We start from the raw sequence: 16281 nt of genomic DNA, 5'->3' as shown, positions 1-16281 counted from the left end.
AGGGAAAGATTCAGGCCCAGGGCCAGAAACACAGGAAAAGGACAAAGTGATAGTGAAGCCATGTAGCCCTGCCCAAAGTTCAGGCCAGGAACCTTCACAAGGCCAGACAGCGAAGTGACTTCCTCATGTAGACAATCCAGGACCATAGCAGCAGCTATAGGAGCCCCAGAGTTTGGGAAGTCTGAGAACAGTCTAGATAGACAGAGGTCCCCATAGCCCTATAAGTGAGTATGACTAACCACAGGCTAAAATAGTCTACGAGCCAATTGAGATTGTTGCAGAGCTCTTCCTTATTTTAAGCACCATCCCATCTCTCCAGAATTATGTGGAAAAAATACAGGATTTGAGGACAGAAGGTATAAATTTGAGCCCAGCTGGTATGACCTCAGGTAAATGAAGGACCTCAGATCCATCATCCATAAAACAGGTGATAAGATCCTATCTCTCAGGTGCTTTGAAACCTTTAATTATGACTCTGGTATTCATTCTGTTTACTGTATATTGGTTGACTGGCTATGTTTATTTTTGTCACATTTTTAAAACTGTCCTTTTAACAAATGTCCTCCTGCTCCTTGGAGTTCTGACACGGGAACATGTAGGAGTTTCCAGCCATACTTCAGTCTCTGTCCCTCTGGACTAGTGGTTGGGTGATTAATAGAAGCACTGTGATTGAAAAAGGATCCATTTCACTGACAGGAACAATTTTTAAATGTAGTTGCTTCAAGAGTACAAATGACCCCAAGCATATAACCACAGAATAACTGCAAAAAGTCCTTGAAGAGCATACGTTCACTTCTCCCAGGTACTTTGGACCTTCCACCAGGCTTTAGTGTCCTAAAGATACTTAGCCATGAGGACAGCTGTGTGCAAAGGGGGCACTGACCTGGTAGTATACAGTGACTTCAGAATTGGCATCACCCTTGTTCAGAGCTCTCACTTTGCATAGGTGGTGGCCACTGGGCAGCTCTACCACCTGGAACTGCACAGGCATCTCCTGCTCCAGAGGCATGAAGTTCAACTTGCTGCAAAACAATTAGTGTGGGTTACTGAGGCCGTGCCTTTATCCTCTTACCTGCACCCCCAAACTGTGAAAAGGTCAGGCCTTCCACAGTCCCATCTGAATTGCTTTGTTTATATAACTAGCCTCAAAAAACCTACTACGAGAAGCATCTCCATTGTGGATTTAGTAATAACTGAGTTTTGGTCTCGAGGCCCTCATGCTATTAAGAACACGTAACTCCCAAAGAGAAAACTCAAACCAATACTCACTCAACAACATATTTGAGGAAATCCACAGATTCCTAGGAGGCGAAAGAGAAGAAAATAACTATATTAGGCTCTCCTGACATTAATTTCACCCAGAACCAACTAATACCAACATTCTAACTGCTTGGGAAGCCCTGGAATGCATTAGGAAGGCAGATATAGTCTATTATCCTAAATGCTGGTCATTCATTCACTGGGCTTATCATTCACTGATTCAATACTGATTATGTTTGTTGAATACTAAGGCTCTCAACTGAAGTGGCTCTTTTTCTGTTCTCCCTTGGTGCGTTTACCTGTTTACCTGTTTACCTGTCTACTGTGAAACTTTCCCCACTGGATCAAACTTAATTGTTCAGTTTACCCCACTAGGCTGTGTTTTAGAAACCTGGATCTATTAATACAGAGCCTGGCATAGAGTGAGTGACAGAATAATACTTAATACTAAGTGAATGATGTATCCCCTCCCCCTCTTAAGACTTGTTTTCTAACCTATGAGGGATAAGTGGAGAGGTAAGCTTATCTCTAAAGTGGTTTCTGCCTGGGGCAATTCATGGTACTAAGTCCTCTGAACCAAAAGGACCCCCGCACGGTACTCCCACTGTGCTCAGAGAAGCAGGCAGCTACTCCTGCTCTTCTCCCTGTTTTTAAACTTTCTGTTGGCATGACAGAAACCAGGGCTGGTTTGGGGGTTGGGGGATAAAGACAGAGAAGTAGGAAGGATAGCAGCCAATCTCGAGAGTGGCCATTTATATATTCCATTAAAGGGCCAGTCCTGAGAAACTGGGAGGCCATGGAGGAAGAGGTCAAGAGCCAAACAGACTGTCCGAACAAGCACTTCTGGCTGGAAGAGGCCTCAGTTACATGGTCCCACAGACACATCCAATTCAATATGGGTCAAAACCAACTCCCCATATGGCCCCAAACCTACATTGATCCTACTCCTCTACCAACCCACTGGTTCCAGTAAGAAATCTGGGCATCATCCTAGAGCCCTCCCTTCTCCCTCACCCCCACAGCCAATCAGTCACTGCCTTTGATCATCCTCTGCCTCATTATTTCTTAAGCATTTCTTTTTCATTTATTTTGCCTAACCTCAGGCTTCATCATTTTCACCTCAACTTTTTTATTAAGGTAAAAATACATAAGTTTACTATCTTGACCTTTTTTAAGTGTAAAGTTCTGTAGTGTTAAGTATATTCACATTGTTGTGAAATGGAACTCCAGACTTTTCATCTCGCAACACTGAAACTCAAACCCATAGAAACAATGACTCCCCTTCTTTCCCTCCACAACCCCTGGTAACCACTATTCTACCTCCTGTTACTGTCACTACTCTAGAGATCTCATATAAGTGGAATCATACTTCATGTCAACTTTTATAACAGTTTCATAACTGGTCTCTCTGGATCTTTCTTAATGACAAATCCTCTTTTAAATCCTTCAATGGTTCTCCATTTACTATAAGATAAAGCTCCGACATACAAGTTTGACATACAAGTTCTGCCTAAGTATATGTGAATACACACACACACACACACACACACACACACACACACATCCCTCACCACTCCCCAGCTCCCACTTTAATTTCTAAATTAAACTGTTTGTAGTTTCCACAGTCTTCTCAACAAATGTAACCAATACCATATATTTACCAAACCCATTTAGCTCAAAGTCCTGTCCAATAGCAGCAGTCTCCTTCATAAGAAAGTCTTTCTTAGCATCGGAGGGGCCAGGTTCCCTTCTAAACAGACTGTGACAATGCTGGCCTGCCAGACTACAGAGCTTCCCCTTTAGGGAAGAAGTAATGCAATTCCAGAGCCCAGAACGGCATTCAAACCTGGCCAGCAGCAACAGAGCACCTCACACTCACTGTGCTTGTGACATTTCCTTGTACCAGGCCCTCAACAAAGAGCTGGGATTTTAACTCTCTGACGAAGCTCAGCAGAGACTCAAGGGAAAGGCCATCCATCAAAGCCTGATACTTGTCAATCATAGACCAACGGGCATATTCCAGGATTAAAAGCCGAACGTCTCTGTACAGAGAGCAGAAAAAAAAAGTTTTATTGTAAGAAATGAATCTTAAAGGTAAAGAAGGATTTGATTAAGTTTCTATAGATGATGTGTTCTAAAGAGAGGCAATTTCTATCACAACTTAAGATAGGGAAACAATGTCATAATCACCAAAAAGCATTTAAAACTGCATATACAAACTATTACATAGATTATTAGCTCATTGGTACAACTCACTTATCTGTTTCAATTGCAAAATAAATTATTTCACATAAGCTGCCAGATGAGCCACACACCAATTTAATATTACTATTTTGATTTGAAATCTCACTAGCATTTATTAATTACTGGAGGTGATCATCATGGATATCTATTACTACAATGACAATACAGCATAAGTGGCTCTAGGCCAGAATCAGACTAACCCCCTCCCACACACAGTAAGCTGTTTGAACATGGCAAGTTACCTAACATTTGTGACTCAATTTCTTCATTTGTAAAACAAGGGAAATAATAATCTACCATTACAGAATTTTTAAATAAATGCACTTAAAAGTTCTTAGGTCTATAAAAAAAAAAAGTTCTTAGGTCTAACACATAACTAATCTTCAATAAACAGGTGTTATTATTACTCTACCACATTTTAATAAAGTAGTATTCAGGAGTTATGGGATACACAGGCTATTTTTCATCATATCAATAGTTCCAGACAACTCTCCTTTCCAACTTATATTTGGTTATGAGTTTTTGTAACTTTTTGTGATCAGATTATCAGTTATTACATGTCTGATTCTTAACTGCTCCCTCCCCTGCTTTCGAATTTTGGACATTTATGGGCTCATTATAACTATGTCAAAAGCAGGGCCTCTATATAAAGTTGTGCTCTTCGTTTTCCATTTATAGATGCCCAGCAAGCAGATCAAGTAGGGGCTTGCAAGCCATGTGCACAAAGGGCTGTATCTGCTCAGAGGGGACTTTTTTCCCCTTCCACAAAGGCTCTGCCTGCTGATAGAGGTTACCCCAAGGGTGTCCTTTTTTCTGATTCACACAAAGGTAAAGAACAGGCTCTGATGAAAAGGCCCAGGAAGGTTGCCTATTAGCAGAGGGTTTAAGCATTAGTACACAGACTGTCCAGAGCATTTTTGCTCTCTTCTGGAACCCTGGATGAATTCTTGGATAGTTGCATTTGTCAGATAAGTGATGTGTTAGGCAATTTAACTCAGCTACTTAATATAACATCCAACACACTAAAATCACCATATAATCACCAGTAAGCAATTTTGAGCCACAACAAAGTCAGCATTTTTTGAACTGTTATCTACTTACAAACTTTGGAAAAAGCACCCTTTTTACCTTTAGCCTCTAATTAAGTATAGTAGGCTGCTTGCAGACCTACTGACAGATAGCTACTTACACTGGGTTTAGAAATCCTATAACTCTGTGGGCTGTTTTCCTAAAACACAGCACATTCCTATCACATCTGAATTAGCACTGAAACTACAGCCTCATCCCCCACACTTGATTTCCAGGAAGGCAAATACTTTCAGGCCTTCAAAATATAAGCTGATCCCATCCATGTATACCCACTTGGCCAGAGTCTCAGGCTTGATGAGGATGTTAAAGTAGGTCTTCTTCAACTGTTCAGTTATCATTGTAAAGACAGCTGGTGTGGAACTGAACTCCGCTAAGTAGTCAATAATAAGCTGAAACAGCAGCTAAGAAGAAAAGAAAGAAGCACCTTAAGTGGCGAAGCATGGAAATCCACTAATGTTTAGGGGGAAAATGTTTCCCACTGGCTTTTACCAGGGGCCCAGTATGGTAATAGGCATTGCACAGGACATAAGAGAAGTACTAATGACTCAAAGAATCTTTAGGAGCTAAAATTCTCAATAACTGTCAAATTTGGAGCAATGAATTTTATTTTTTATAATTTTTATGGGTATTTTAAAACATTTTTCCTTCCAACTAAACTTAAAAATAATTTTATCCAGCATGTCCACTGCCCCTAAATGTGATTTTAATTGGGAGAATGTAATTTTGGAAATAATGACTTTATATCAACCTGTTCTATCCAGAAACATGATGAGTCTCTCGCTTATTTAAAGTCTTTTTTATATGCTTCAAAAAGATTTAGTTTTCTTTAGATAGGTTCTGTACTTTTCTTATTCATTCTTAGATATTTTATTATTTTTCTCGATATTACAAATGGGGTATTTTTTTCCAATCCATTTCTAAGTGGTTATTGCACTATAGGAAAAGGAGCCATTTATTTTGATATACTGGTCTTGTAATGAGTCATATCACAAATTATTTTTTAAATTCTAGTAGTATCTTAGATTTTCTAAGAATACAACCATATCCCCTGAAAAGAAAAATACTTTTTCCCTTCCAAGTGTTTTTATTTTATTTTTTGACTTTAATGTATTAGCCAGAAACTCTAAAATAATGTTGAGTAATAGATGTGATCATGGGTATCCTTGGCTTGTTCCCAATTTTAATGTTCAGCATTTCATCAGTTAGTGGAACATTTGCTGTTAGTCTTTTAATTAAGGTTTTTATTGTGGTTAAGTAATTTCCCTCCATTCCTACTTATTAGGAATGACCACTCAAATTTATCAAATGAGTTTTTGGGCATTTATCACTATATTCACACAGTGTTCCTCAACTGACTTGTGTTATAATGATTTATGTTCATCAACTTCCTAATACTGAACAAACAACCTTTGCATTCCTGGCACTTGGTCATGGTGAATTATTCTTTTTGTTCTATTGTTGAATTTAATTTTCAAGTTTTTAGAATGTTTGACTCTGTATTTCATAGGTGAAACTGATCTCCAGTTTTATATACATATTTATAGTCTATATCAAGTTTTAATGTTAAGGCTAGGTAAGCTTCATAAAATGAAGAACCTCAAATCGTTTTCTATGGTTTGTATTTTTTTTTAATTTTTTTTTTTTGATGTGGACCATTTTTAAAGTCTTTATTGAATTTGTTACAATATTGCTTCTGTTTTATGTTTTGGTTTCTTGGCCGCGAGGCATGTGGGATCTTAACTCCCCGACCAGGGATCGAACCCGCAACCCCTGCCTTGGAAGGCAAAGTCTTAACCACAGGACCACCAGGGAAGTCCCCTATGGTTTGTATTTTTAAAAAGCTCTCCAGGTAATTCCAAAACTTTAACATGTTTGGATTTTAAGCTAAATTATATTTAGGCTTTTGAAGGTTAGTAAAATATTCCATGGTGTCTCCTCCTAAGACCAATCTTTGTTCCCTGGGGAGACTGACAGGGATGAGGGTATAAAGGAGAGAACTATCTAAGATATGGAGGCTATATCACCTCTTAGCACAGGTCTAATTTCTGCCAGGACCTCTCCTCCAGATTTTTTCTTGTATGAGTGCAGTTCCCCAAACTTTAATATATGTTCTACCCAAGAAACCAAGATATAAAATTTGTTGCTGGGTACATTATATTATTTTACCTGGTACTTGATGATCTAATCCTTTAGCTAGCATCCCATTATTATTTCTTCCTTTACTGATGAAGTTTTTGACAAAATGACACTGAAACATATTCTTTACCAAAAGATAAATCACTGACAAGATATAAACTGTTTCTAAAGAGTCAGAAACTTAGAAGGAAAACAAGACACACACACTTGAAACAATGGAAAAGAGTGCAAGAAGAGGAAGAAACAACACAAACATCTGAGTTCTACTCTATGTCAGGCAATGTGTCAGGTGCTTTAAATTTGTCCTTGCTGTATGGCATGAAATTATGCTCAAACCAGTCCTTAACGCCAGTGTTGGCTGCAGAGAAACTGACAGCAAAGTGAAGTGAAATCAAGCCTGAAGCACAGGCTGTGTTGTATCCATTACTAATGCATACAACACTGATTAATGTAATTAATTAATGAATATATGTTGGTCTTGTGTGGCCAAAGTTAGAATACCTGTCATCAGCCAAAAAAATACAATAATTCATATTAATAAACTTTTCTTTCTATGTACAGCACCTCATGCACAAGCCTCTATGCTTGGTGCTATAGGCACAACAAACATAAATATAAAATTTTAAAGCTGCCTGTGAGGAAATTAGAGCAGTGTACTTACAGGTAGTTTGTGGTTGAATCCTTTCACTCGAATAATTAAACCATGTTCTCCAGCTACCAGCTTATACTCCAGCTGTGCCACATCTGCTTCATAAGCTGGTTCCGCAAGGTTATGGGTAAGGATATTGACAAAGATATCAAAGAGGACCACACTAAGAGTATAAAATTCAAATAGCATCATTAATTGGCAAGAAATAGACAAATGGATTTGCTTTGACTTAGAGTAAGAAACTTCACTTTTATAAAGATGTTAATTCACTACTCCAGAATGTAAAACCATATATACTAATTGAGTTCAAAGGTAAATACAGGGCTTCCCTCGTGGCGCAGTGGTTGAGAGTCCGCCTGCCCATGCAGGGGACACGGGTTTGTGCCCTGGTCTGGGAAGATCCCACATGCCACAGAGCGCCTGGGCCCATGAGCCATGGCCGCTGAGCCTGCGCGTCCGGAGCCTGTGCTCCGCAACGGGAGAGGCCACAACAGTGAGAGGCCCGCGTACCGCAAAAAAAAAAAAAAGGTAAATACAGCTTACCCAGGACTCAGTTTCACAGGGGCATTACAGAACTCCCACCTTCAGCAATGCTTCCCTGTCTTTTTCATGTCGCACACACAGAGAAAATGTAATATTGGGTTGGCCAAAAGGTTCGTTCAGTTTTTTCCGTAAGATGGCTCTAGCAGTACTTAGTTGCCTTTAACTTCATTTGAAACAATTTTGTTAGATTGTATGTGACAGCTGTTATATCAGCATGTATTTAAAAAAAGACTTATCAAAATTGGTAAATTTTTGTGTAGCCATTTTAATATTGAAGATGGAAGAAAAAACAACATTTTGGCATATTATGCTTTATTATTTCAAGAAAGGTAAAAACGCAAGTGAAACTCAAAAGAAAATTTTGTATAGTGTATGGAGAAGGTGCTGTGACTGATCGGACATGTCAAAAGTGGTTTGCAAAGTTTTGTGTTGGAGATTTCTCACTGGACGATGCTCCACGGTCAGGTAGACCAGTTGAAGTTGATAGCGATCAAATCGACACATTAACTGAGAACAATCAATGTTATACCATGCAGAAGATAGCCGACATACTCAAAATATCCAAATCAGGCAGTGAAAATCATTTGCACCAGCTTGGTTATGTTAATCACTTTGATGTTTGGTTTCCACATAAGTTAAGCGAAAAAAACCTTCTTGACCATATTTCCGCATGCAATTCTTTACTTAGACATAATGAAAACGTTCTGTTTTTAAAACAAATTGTGACAGGCAATGAAAAGTGGATACTGTACAATAATGTGGAACAGAAGAGACCGTGGGGCAAGTGAAATGAACCACCACCAACCACACCAAAGGCTGGTCTTCATCCAAAGAAGGTGATGTTGTGTATATGGTGGGATTGCAAGGGAGTCCTCTACTATGAGCTCCTTCCGGAAAACCAAACGATTCATTTCAACAAGTACTGCTCCCAATTAGACAAACCGAAAGCAGCACTCAACAAAAAGTGTCCAGAATTAGTCAACAGAAAACACATAATCTTCTATCAGGATAACACAAGACTGCATGTTTCTTTGATGACCAGGCAAAAACTGTTACAGCTTGGCTGGGAAGTTCTGATTCATCTGCCGTATTCACCAGACATTGCATCTTCAGATTTCCATTTATTTTGGTCTTTTCAAAATTCTCTTAATGGACAAAATTTCCATTCCCTGGAAGACTGTAAAAGGCACCTGGAACAGTTCTTTGCTCAAAAAGATAAAAAGTTTTGGGAAGATGGAATTATGAAGTTGCCTGAAAAATGGCAGAAGGTAGTGGGAAAAAAATGGTGAATATAATAAAGTTCTTAGTGAAAATGAAAAATGTATCTTTTATTTTTACTTAAAAACTGAAGACACTTTTTGGCCAACCCAATATTTATACTGCACAATGGGGTAAGTGTAAAATGCATGAAAGGCAACTGGCCCAAAGGCTCTGGTTATCACCGCGGCCTAGGTTTTCTGACTGAAAAATCAAAAATCTGAGGAAATGGAGGAGGGTAATGCATTTTTTAAACTGAATATTAATAATGTTAGTGCTGCTTGTGAGATTAAGGCTGGATTTTACAGGTTAAGTGGCAAAAGAAAGGAAGAAGTACACTAACGTTTCCTGAGCACCTCCTAAGATTCAGGTACATTTTAGGCTCTCTGACCTCCCACAACCTACATAAACATGTAAGCAATTTGCTAAGAACAAAGTATAATCAGATTCCTTGGTAGGAATCTGATTATAAATACAGGAATCTGATTATAAATAATCTCTAAATACAGGTCAACAGATCCATTAGTCCTCACTACAGACTGAAAGCTGACCCAAACTCATCTCTAAGGAACTTTCTCAATCCAGTAATTCTACGACTAGCCTAAACTGTCAGCATGTTTTACAAATGGGTGCTGGAGATGGAGCAGCCACAATTCCATCTTAGTGATTAGTATTGATACAAATAATTTGTTTGGGGCACATAAAAACACATAAATGAGGAGCATAGCTCAAGTCTGACAGAGAAAAATGATAGAATGATTCAGAAATAAACAAACAAAATAGTCTTCCAATAATAAAAAAAATATTTTCCAGAAAAGAGGACAATTTCTTACTTTGCTGCAGACTTCTGTATCAAAGGTGAGATCAGATGGAAACGTATATATGCTGAAAGAAAAAAGATCCTAAATAAGAAAATATAGGCCAGAGGCCTCAAATATTTAATACATCTGCTATTTTCCCCTAATATTATGTTGTTTTAAAAATTCTGAAACAAACCATTAATCCTTAAATCCTCATTACATTTTTATCCTTAAGGGTTCTTAGAAAGTATTATTTACCATTCCAAATAGTGTCCAGAAGGTACACTTTAATCTACGGGAAGACCAGATATATAGACAGATATGCAGAGAGGCCTAAGAATATTCTTATTATCAATAGCTTTGGTCAGGAAAAATGCTTACAGAGGTATACATGTCAAGAATATTAAGGGAAAAATCCCAATGCTCACAGAAAGTTATAGCAGCGCCTTTCCAAGGAAGCTGAATAAATGTTAAGAACATTTTTAGACACTCTTATAATCTATTCAAGAAAAATTGAGTAAACACCTTCCCAGTGAACTCAAGAATCCCTCAGAACTAGTCCAGTTGTGTCAAGGTTAGGGATTTGGGTTAAATGGCAGCCAAGAGCACTCAGCCTTTGATTCCAAGTTGCTTCAGTAAATTCCAATGCCATGCACAAAAACAGAAAATAAAAAAGCAACACAGTTTGGGCTACCGTGCTGAAGATAAGAGCTTTAGAGTCTGTTTAACTATATACTATGCTTCCTTTATGCTGAAAAGCAAAATAGTAGAGGGAGACAGATGGAGGATATTTCACATTTGTAATGCTGGACTCAGCTATCTATTGTATCTAAGAATAATTTCTTTCAGCTACTCTTATTTTCTTTTTAACAATAATGTTCAAAAAACACCACCTATTCCCTAGGATGGCCAAACACCTGGCTCTGCTTTCATATAACTGAAAGAAAAATATCCAAAAATAATTTCATTTTAGGCTTGAATCCTTATATACTTCCTGGAATCTATAATGTCCATAAGAATTTCTGTGATAGCACAGGAGCACAGTATGGATCTGATAGATAAGCCTAGAAAAGGTCTTCAGGTAGAAGGGGAAGGGGAAAGAGGGGAAAGTGATAGACACAGAGGGAAAAGGTTGCTAGAAAGTGGAAAAAGATTTGTTATACTTATTTCACTATTATTAAGGAGGGAAATATTTTACCTTTGGGGATTTTGAATTTGTTGTCTTTCTTATACCATAGGCAACCTTGTGGAGTATTCACAATTTTAACAGGGTATTCTGTCTCTGGACAATCAAAAGCCTTCAACATGAAATCTGTGGCTAACAAAAGTGAAAGGTAATAAATCATTCAGTTATCTCAACAGGATTCCCACCAATCTGTTCTTGGTTTCGGAAGTCTAAGTAAGTCTTCTTTGTGGCAAACATAAGTCAAATTCAAATGCTGAAATACAATAAATTATTAGAACAATACTAAAAAGAAAGTCCTCTTGGCCTTAAACTAAATGAACTCTGAAGATGTAATTTCCCAAGAGTTGATTCTGATCTCTCCATATTCTGCTTCATTCTCTTTCTCAGAGACAATCTTAACTGAAAGGGACCTTTGGTCAGAATAGTTGTATAAACCAATTTATGAATGAATGCATTCTTGAATGAGAATGTCTTTTACCAAACTTACAGAGTTTTTAAAAGTTAACAAAATAGTTCTCCTCAATGTCAAATTTGTCCTTTAAGTTAATGAAACATAAATTGTTTCATCAACACTCAGGTGTGAAATAGCTAACTTAAGAATTTAAAAAAAGGTACTGGCTATATTTACTTAAAAAAAAGGGTTGTTTAGATACTTAAAGTTCAAGATGCAGAACTGAATTATCTAAAATATGCAAGACTTTTTGTATAAAAGCATTTTTTTTCCTGAGGTTAGATTCATATATAACATAAAATTAACCATTTTAAAGTGAACAATTCAGGGGAATTTAGTACACTCACAATGTTGTGCAACTACCATTTCTTTCTAGTTTCAAAACATTTTCATCAGCCCCAAAGGAAACCTCTATACCCATTAAGCAGTCACTCTCCATTACCCACTCCCCCCAGCCACTGGCAACCATCAGTCTGAGTTCTGTCTCTATGGATTTAACTATTCTGGATATTTCATGTAACAGGAATCATACAATATGTGACCCCTTGTGTCTGTCTTCTTTCACTTAGCATAACGTTTTCAAGGTTCATCCATGTTGTAGCATGTATCAGTACTTCATTTCTTTTAATGACAGAATAATACTCCATTGCATGTATATACCATAATTTGTTTATCCATTCATTCATTATGGACACTGGCTGTTTCCACCTTTTGGCTTTTGTGCATAATGCTGCTATGAAAGTGTATGTACATGTATTTGGTTGAATACCTGTTTTCAATTCTTTAGGGTATATACCTAGGAATGGAATTGCTGGGAAAAATGGTATTCTGAGTAAAATTAGTTATATACAACTGTAACCTTTGTCCTAGACCAGTGACTTTCTCACAGTTAGAACTGTTTTCCATTGCAAGCTAGTAGACAGATAACACACGCATATACCTACAGAGAACAAAAGTTCTTAAAATAATACCCTTTCTTTATTCAGTGAAACATTTTGCTATTTTCTACTCTGATTTTTTTTAGTGCTTTCACAACTCATTACACTGACCTCAAAATCCATTACATTGATTTCACAACCCTCTAATGGGTTGCAACCTGTAGTTTGAAAAACACTAGAACAATTGGACAAGATAATGGCAATTCCTACAGAGACTCACATGAAAGGATCAGCTATCATAGACAAGAAAAAGTCTCAGGATTATGTTTAAGTCCTGTTTCCTGCATTCACCAACTGAAGATCCAGGACAAGTCACTTTGCTTTTTTGAGCCGCTGTTTTCTCATTTGGAAAAGTAAGAAAACTGTAATGCTTATCCCAGAGATAACTGGGAAACTCAAATATGAATTCAAATGATACTTTGTAAAATATAACATACTACAGAGGTGCTATTTGTTTTAATATTAGTACATGGATGGATTATGTATAATGATTGCTATTTTACTGACCTATGTACTTGTTTTCAGCTGGAAGATGAAGATCTGGATTTAATTCAAAATTACTCTCCCACAGTTCAGCCCAAGAGTTTTCAATATCTGTAGAGATGAAAGACAAACTGATCCAATAAAGAACAAATGTTCAGAGTTCTATTAATAACAAACCAGTCAACAACTGGCCTTCACAAATCAATTCTCTTTTCTCAGAAAAGCTGTGAGTGACATATCCAGGCTTTCTAGACTCCTGCTACTCAACGTGCAGTCTCAGCAGCATTGTTATCATCTGGGAACTTTGTTAGAAATGCAGAATTGCAGGCCCTATTCCAGAGCTATTGAATCATAATCTGTATTTTAATAAGACCTCCAGGTGAAACATATGCACACTGAAGTTTGAGGAGCACATTTTAAAACACAGTCAAAAGTCTGCCCCCAAACTACCAATACAATAGGATTTTCTCACTAGCTAATATAGATATAAACATTGCAGAAAATAATTTTCTGCAAAGCAGTATAAATAATTTTCATTTCAAAGTAAACTACTGAAAAAAATACGTAAGTTTTTCCCACAGGAACTATCAGACAAACTATTAAGGAATAAAACTTCCCAGGTGAATCATATACCTAAATGTAGGACAATTTTAAAATATTTTACCTTCCATACTATACTGAGTCCCAAACCATTTCTCCTTGAGGTCACATTTTCCCTCATTAGCACCAGACAGTAGAACAAGATTTGCCTTTTGAGGAACTAGCTGATTAAGGGCTTCAGCAATGACCTAATTGGGGGCAGGGGTGAAGGGAGAGTGGGGAGACACATACAAAACAATTATAACTTTAACCTAATACATCTCTATTAAAAAGGCAAAGCCACATTATGTTAGGTACCCCAAGATCCTAGCATCTTGATGCTCATGAAACTGTCTATAGTCCATGAACACCCTAATTTACAAAAACTACATTAGTCTATCAGCTGTTTCTAATATGTTTCTTCAGAATGCTTAAACAGCACTCATCTCAAATCCTACATAATAAGAGGACTAGCAGTGAAAAGTTACCATTTACTAAGCTTTTACTATGTGCTAGGTAGTGTTTAACATACATTATTTTATTTAATCCTAAAAACAACCCTAAGGTATACCCATTTTACAGAAAGCACTCAGCCTCAGAGGTTAAAGTTTAAATAATTTGTTCAGGTTAAAGATTCTATAATCTGCACAGAACAACACACCTAGAAGTGGCAAAAGTGGAGTTCTAACCAAGTTTGTTCATAATTCCAAAAACTATGCTCTTAACTGCTATGTATTATACTACCTCATACACAAGAATCAGTAAAATGATCCCAATGTAGGGCCTCCTTCAATAATCCTTCAGCTATGATAATGACTAAACATAAGATTTTTGTGGATTAGATTTGAAACCCTAACTAGCACTTCAACACCATCTCTTTGAGAAAAAACAACAAATAGTGGTTCAGAAAAAAATACTTGGAACCCTGGGCACAAACATCCTAGAGAAATAACAAGAATGTATGGTTACTGCTTCTTCCTTTACCTTTCCCCATCCCCTTTAAAATCAGTAGTTTTAGAATACCCTATATCAAAGTCTGTCAACCCTGGCACTATTAACACTTTGGGCCAGATAATTCTTAGTTGTGGAGTGCCATCTTCTGCACTGTAGAATGTTTAGCAGCATCTCTGGCTTCTACCCACTAGATGCCAAGAGCACTCTCCAGCTATGACAATTGAAATGTACCCAAGCATTGACAAATATCCCATGGGGGCAAAATCACCCCTGGTTGAGAACTGCTACCCTATATGGAGCGAAATGGCTTATTTCCCAGGACTAGTGGAGCAAAGACCTGACCAACTATTTATTTATGTGTAATATTTATTAACCCTAAGTCATATATTTTGAATTCAGGGAATCATATTTTTCTTGTACATATTCTCAAAATGATTAAAATTTAATTGTCCAGGGTGTCCAACAGAATTAAAAGGCAAGCTAAACAAATATGTTTAGCATCTAAAGCACATAATTCTTAGAAATGACTTTATGTTAGTAGATGTTTCAACACTTGAAAAACAGTGGGAATAGTACCTAAGAAGAGGACTTGGTTTTCTCCTCATATTAAACCACAGTCATATACAAGAATCAGAACAAAAAAAAAAAAAAAAAAAAAAAAAAAAAAAAAAAAAAAAATCAGGAAAAATTACCCACAAAACTATTGATATTTCTTCTGTTTAAACAAACAAAAAACTTGACTAAACATAACCGAGTTTTCTCCATTCCCACACTTCTTAAGTACCTCTATGTACTTTCTCACCCTCCGCTTTCTCTAAAAGTAAATTTTAGAAATGGAAACCTCCTTACTTCTGGCTTGTATTCAAAAAGAAGCTGATCTCCAGTGAGAAAGTCCTGTAGTGGGTACAGCTGCATGTTTTCACACATGTTTTCCACATACTCAACTGGATCTGTCTGTAAAGAGGTAAGATTATTTCACACCAGAAATTCTCCATTATTATCCTTAATTTTCCACAAAATATAAATACTTATCTCTTTCCTTAACAATGAAACCAAAAGCTTCCAACAGATACAACCAGATATAACTGCAGCTTAAGAATGTGATGCTCAGAATTCTACAAAATTTTAGCCAGAGAACTACCTTAAGTAGCTTAACCTAACACCCCTCCAATCCCCCATACTGAGCCCTACAACACACGAGGCTCTAATCACATCACAGCGTCTTCTTCGAAGAAATTACAACACTGAACTGTAAAGGTCTGTTTACATGTCAAGTGCCCCACATGACTATGAAGTCCCTAAAGACAGGGTCTTCATCATTTTATCACTACAGCACTATCACCTAAAAACTGTAAGCATGAATCAAAATCAGTATCAACAGAAATCAAAATGTGTCATTACATAAGTCTTGCTATAAGTGGTTAAATTAATCAGTATATTATCTCAATTTAAAACTGAAATAATGACAGAAAGTTCACTAACCTATGAAATGGAAATACTTTTCCAGAGGAAAGCAACCAATTCAAGTATTGATATTTACTGAGCACCCAAATGCACAGAATCTTAAAAACTGACAGGTCCTTTAGACACCAAGTGGCTCCATTCCTACATTTTACAATGAGGAAATGTACTCAGATTGATTAGGTGACTTGTCCCAGATCACACAATAAGTGATAGGTGAGTAGACACTAGAGCTTGGGCCTCTTAACTTA

The 16281-nt window shown here is 37.2% G+C and overlaps 1 protein-coding gene across 3 annotated transcripts in view; it reads right to left on the bottom strand.

Moving 5' to 3' along the window:
* NRDC (nardilysin convertase) overlaps positions 1–16281 on the bottom strand; it is a 92400-nt gene that overhangs the window by 6218 nt on the left and 69901 nt on the right. For all 3 annotated transcript variants that reach the window (XM_007459618.1, XM_007459619.1, XM_007459620.1), the window contains 10 exons: positions 15419–15523; positions 13701–13824; positions 13061–13147; positions 11177–11296; positions 10012–10063; positions 7391–7541; positions 4867–4994; positions 3140–3302; positions 1270–1301; positions 884–1022 (listed from right to left, as the gene is read on the bottom strand). In XM_007459618.1, the coding sequence (XP_007459680.1) occupies positions 884–1022; positions 1270–1301; positions 3140–3302; positions 4867–4994; positions 7391–7541; positions 10012–10063; positions 11177–11296; positions 13061–13147; positions 13701–13824; positions 15419–15523 (1101 nt within the window). The remainder of the gene's footprint in view (positions 1–883; positions 1023–1269; positions 1302–3139; positions 3303–4866; positions 4995–7390; positions 7542–10011; positions 10064–11176; positions 11297–13060; positions 13148–13700; positions 13825–15418; positions 15524–16281) is intronic.

This window comes from Lipotes vexillifer, unplaced genomic scaffold, assembly GCF_000442215.2.
Source record: "Lipotes vexillifer unplaced genomic scaffold, Lipotes_vexillifer_v1.1 scaffold525, whole genome shotgun sequence".
Lineage (NCBI taxonomy): Eukaryota > Metazoa > Chordata > Mammalia > Artiodactyla > Lipotidae > Lipotes > Lipotes vexillifer.
Note: the sequence above shows the minus strand (reverse complement) of the source record. Positions and strands in the feature narration are given on the sequence as shown.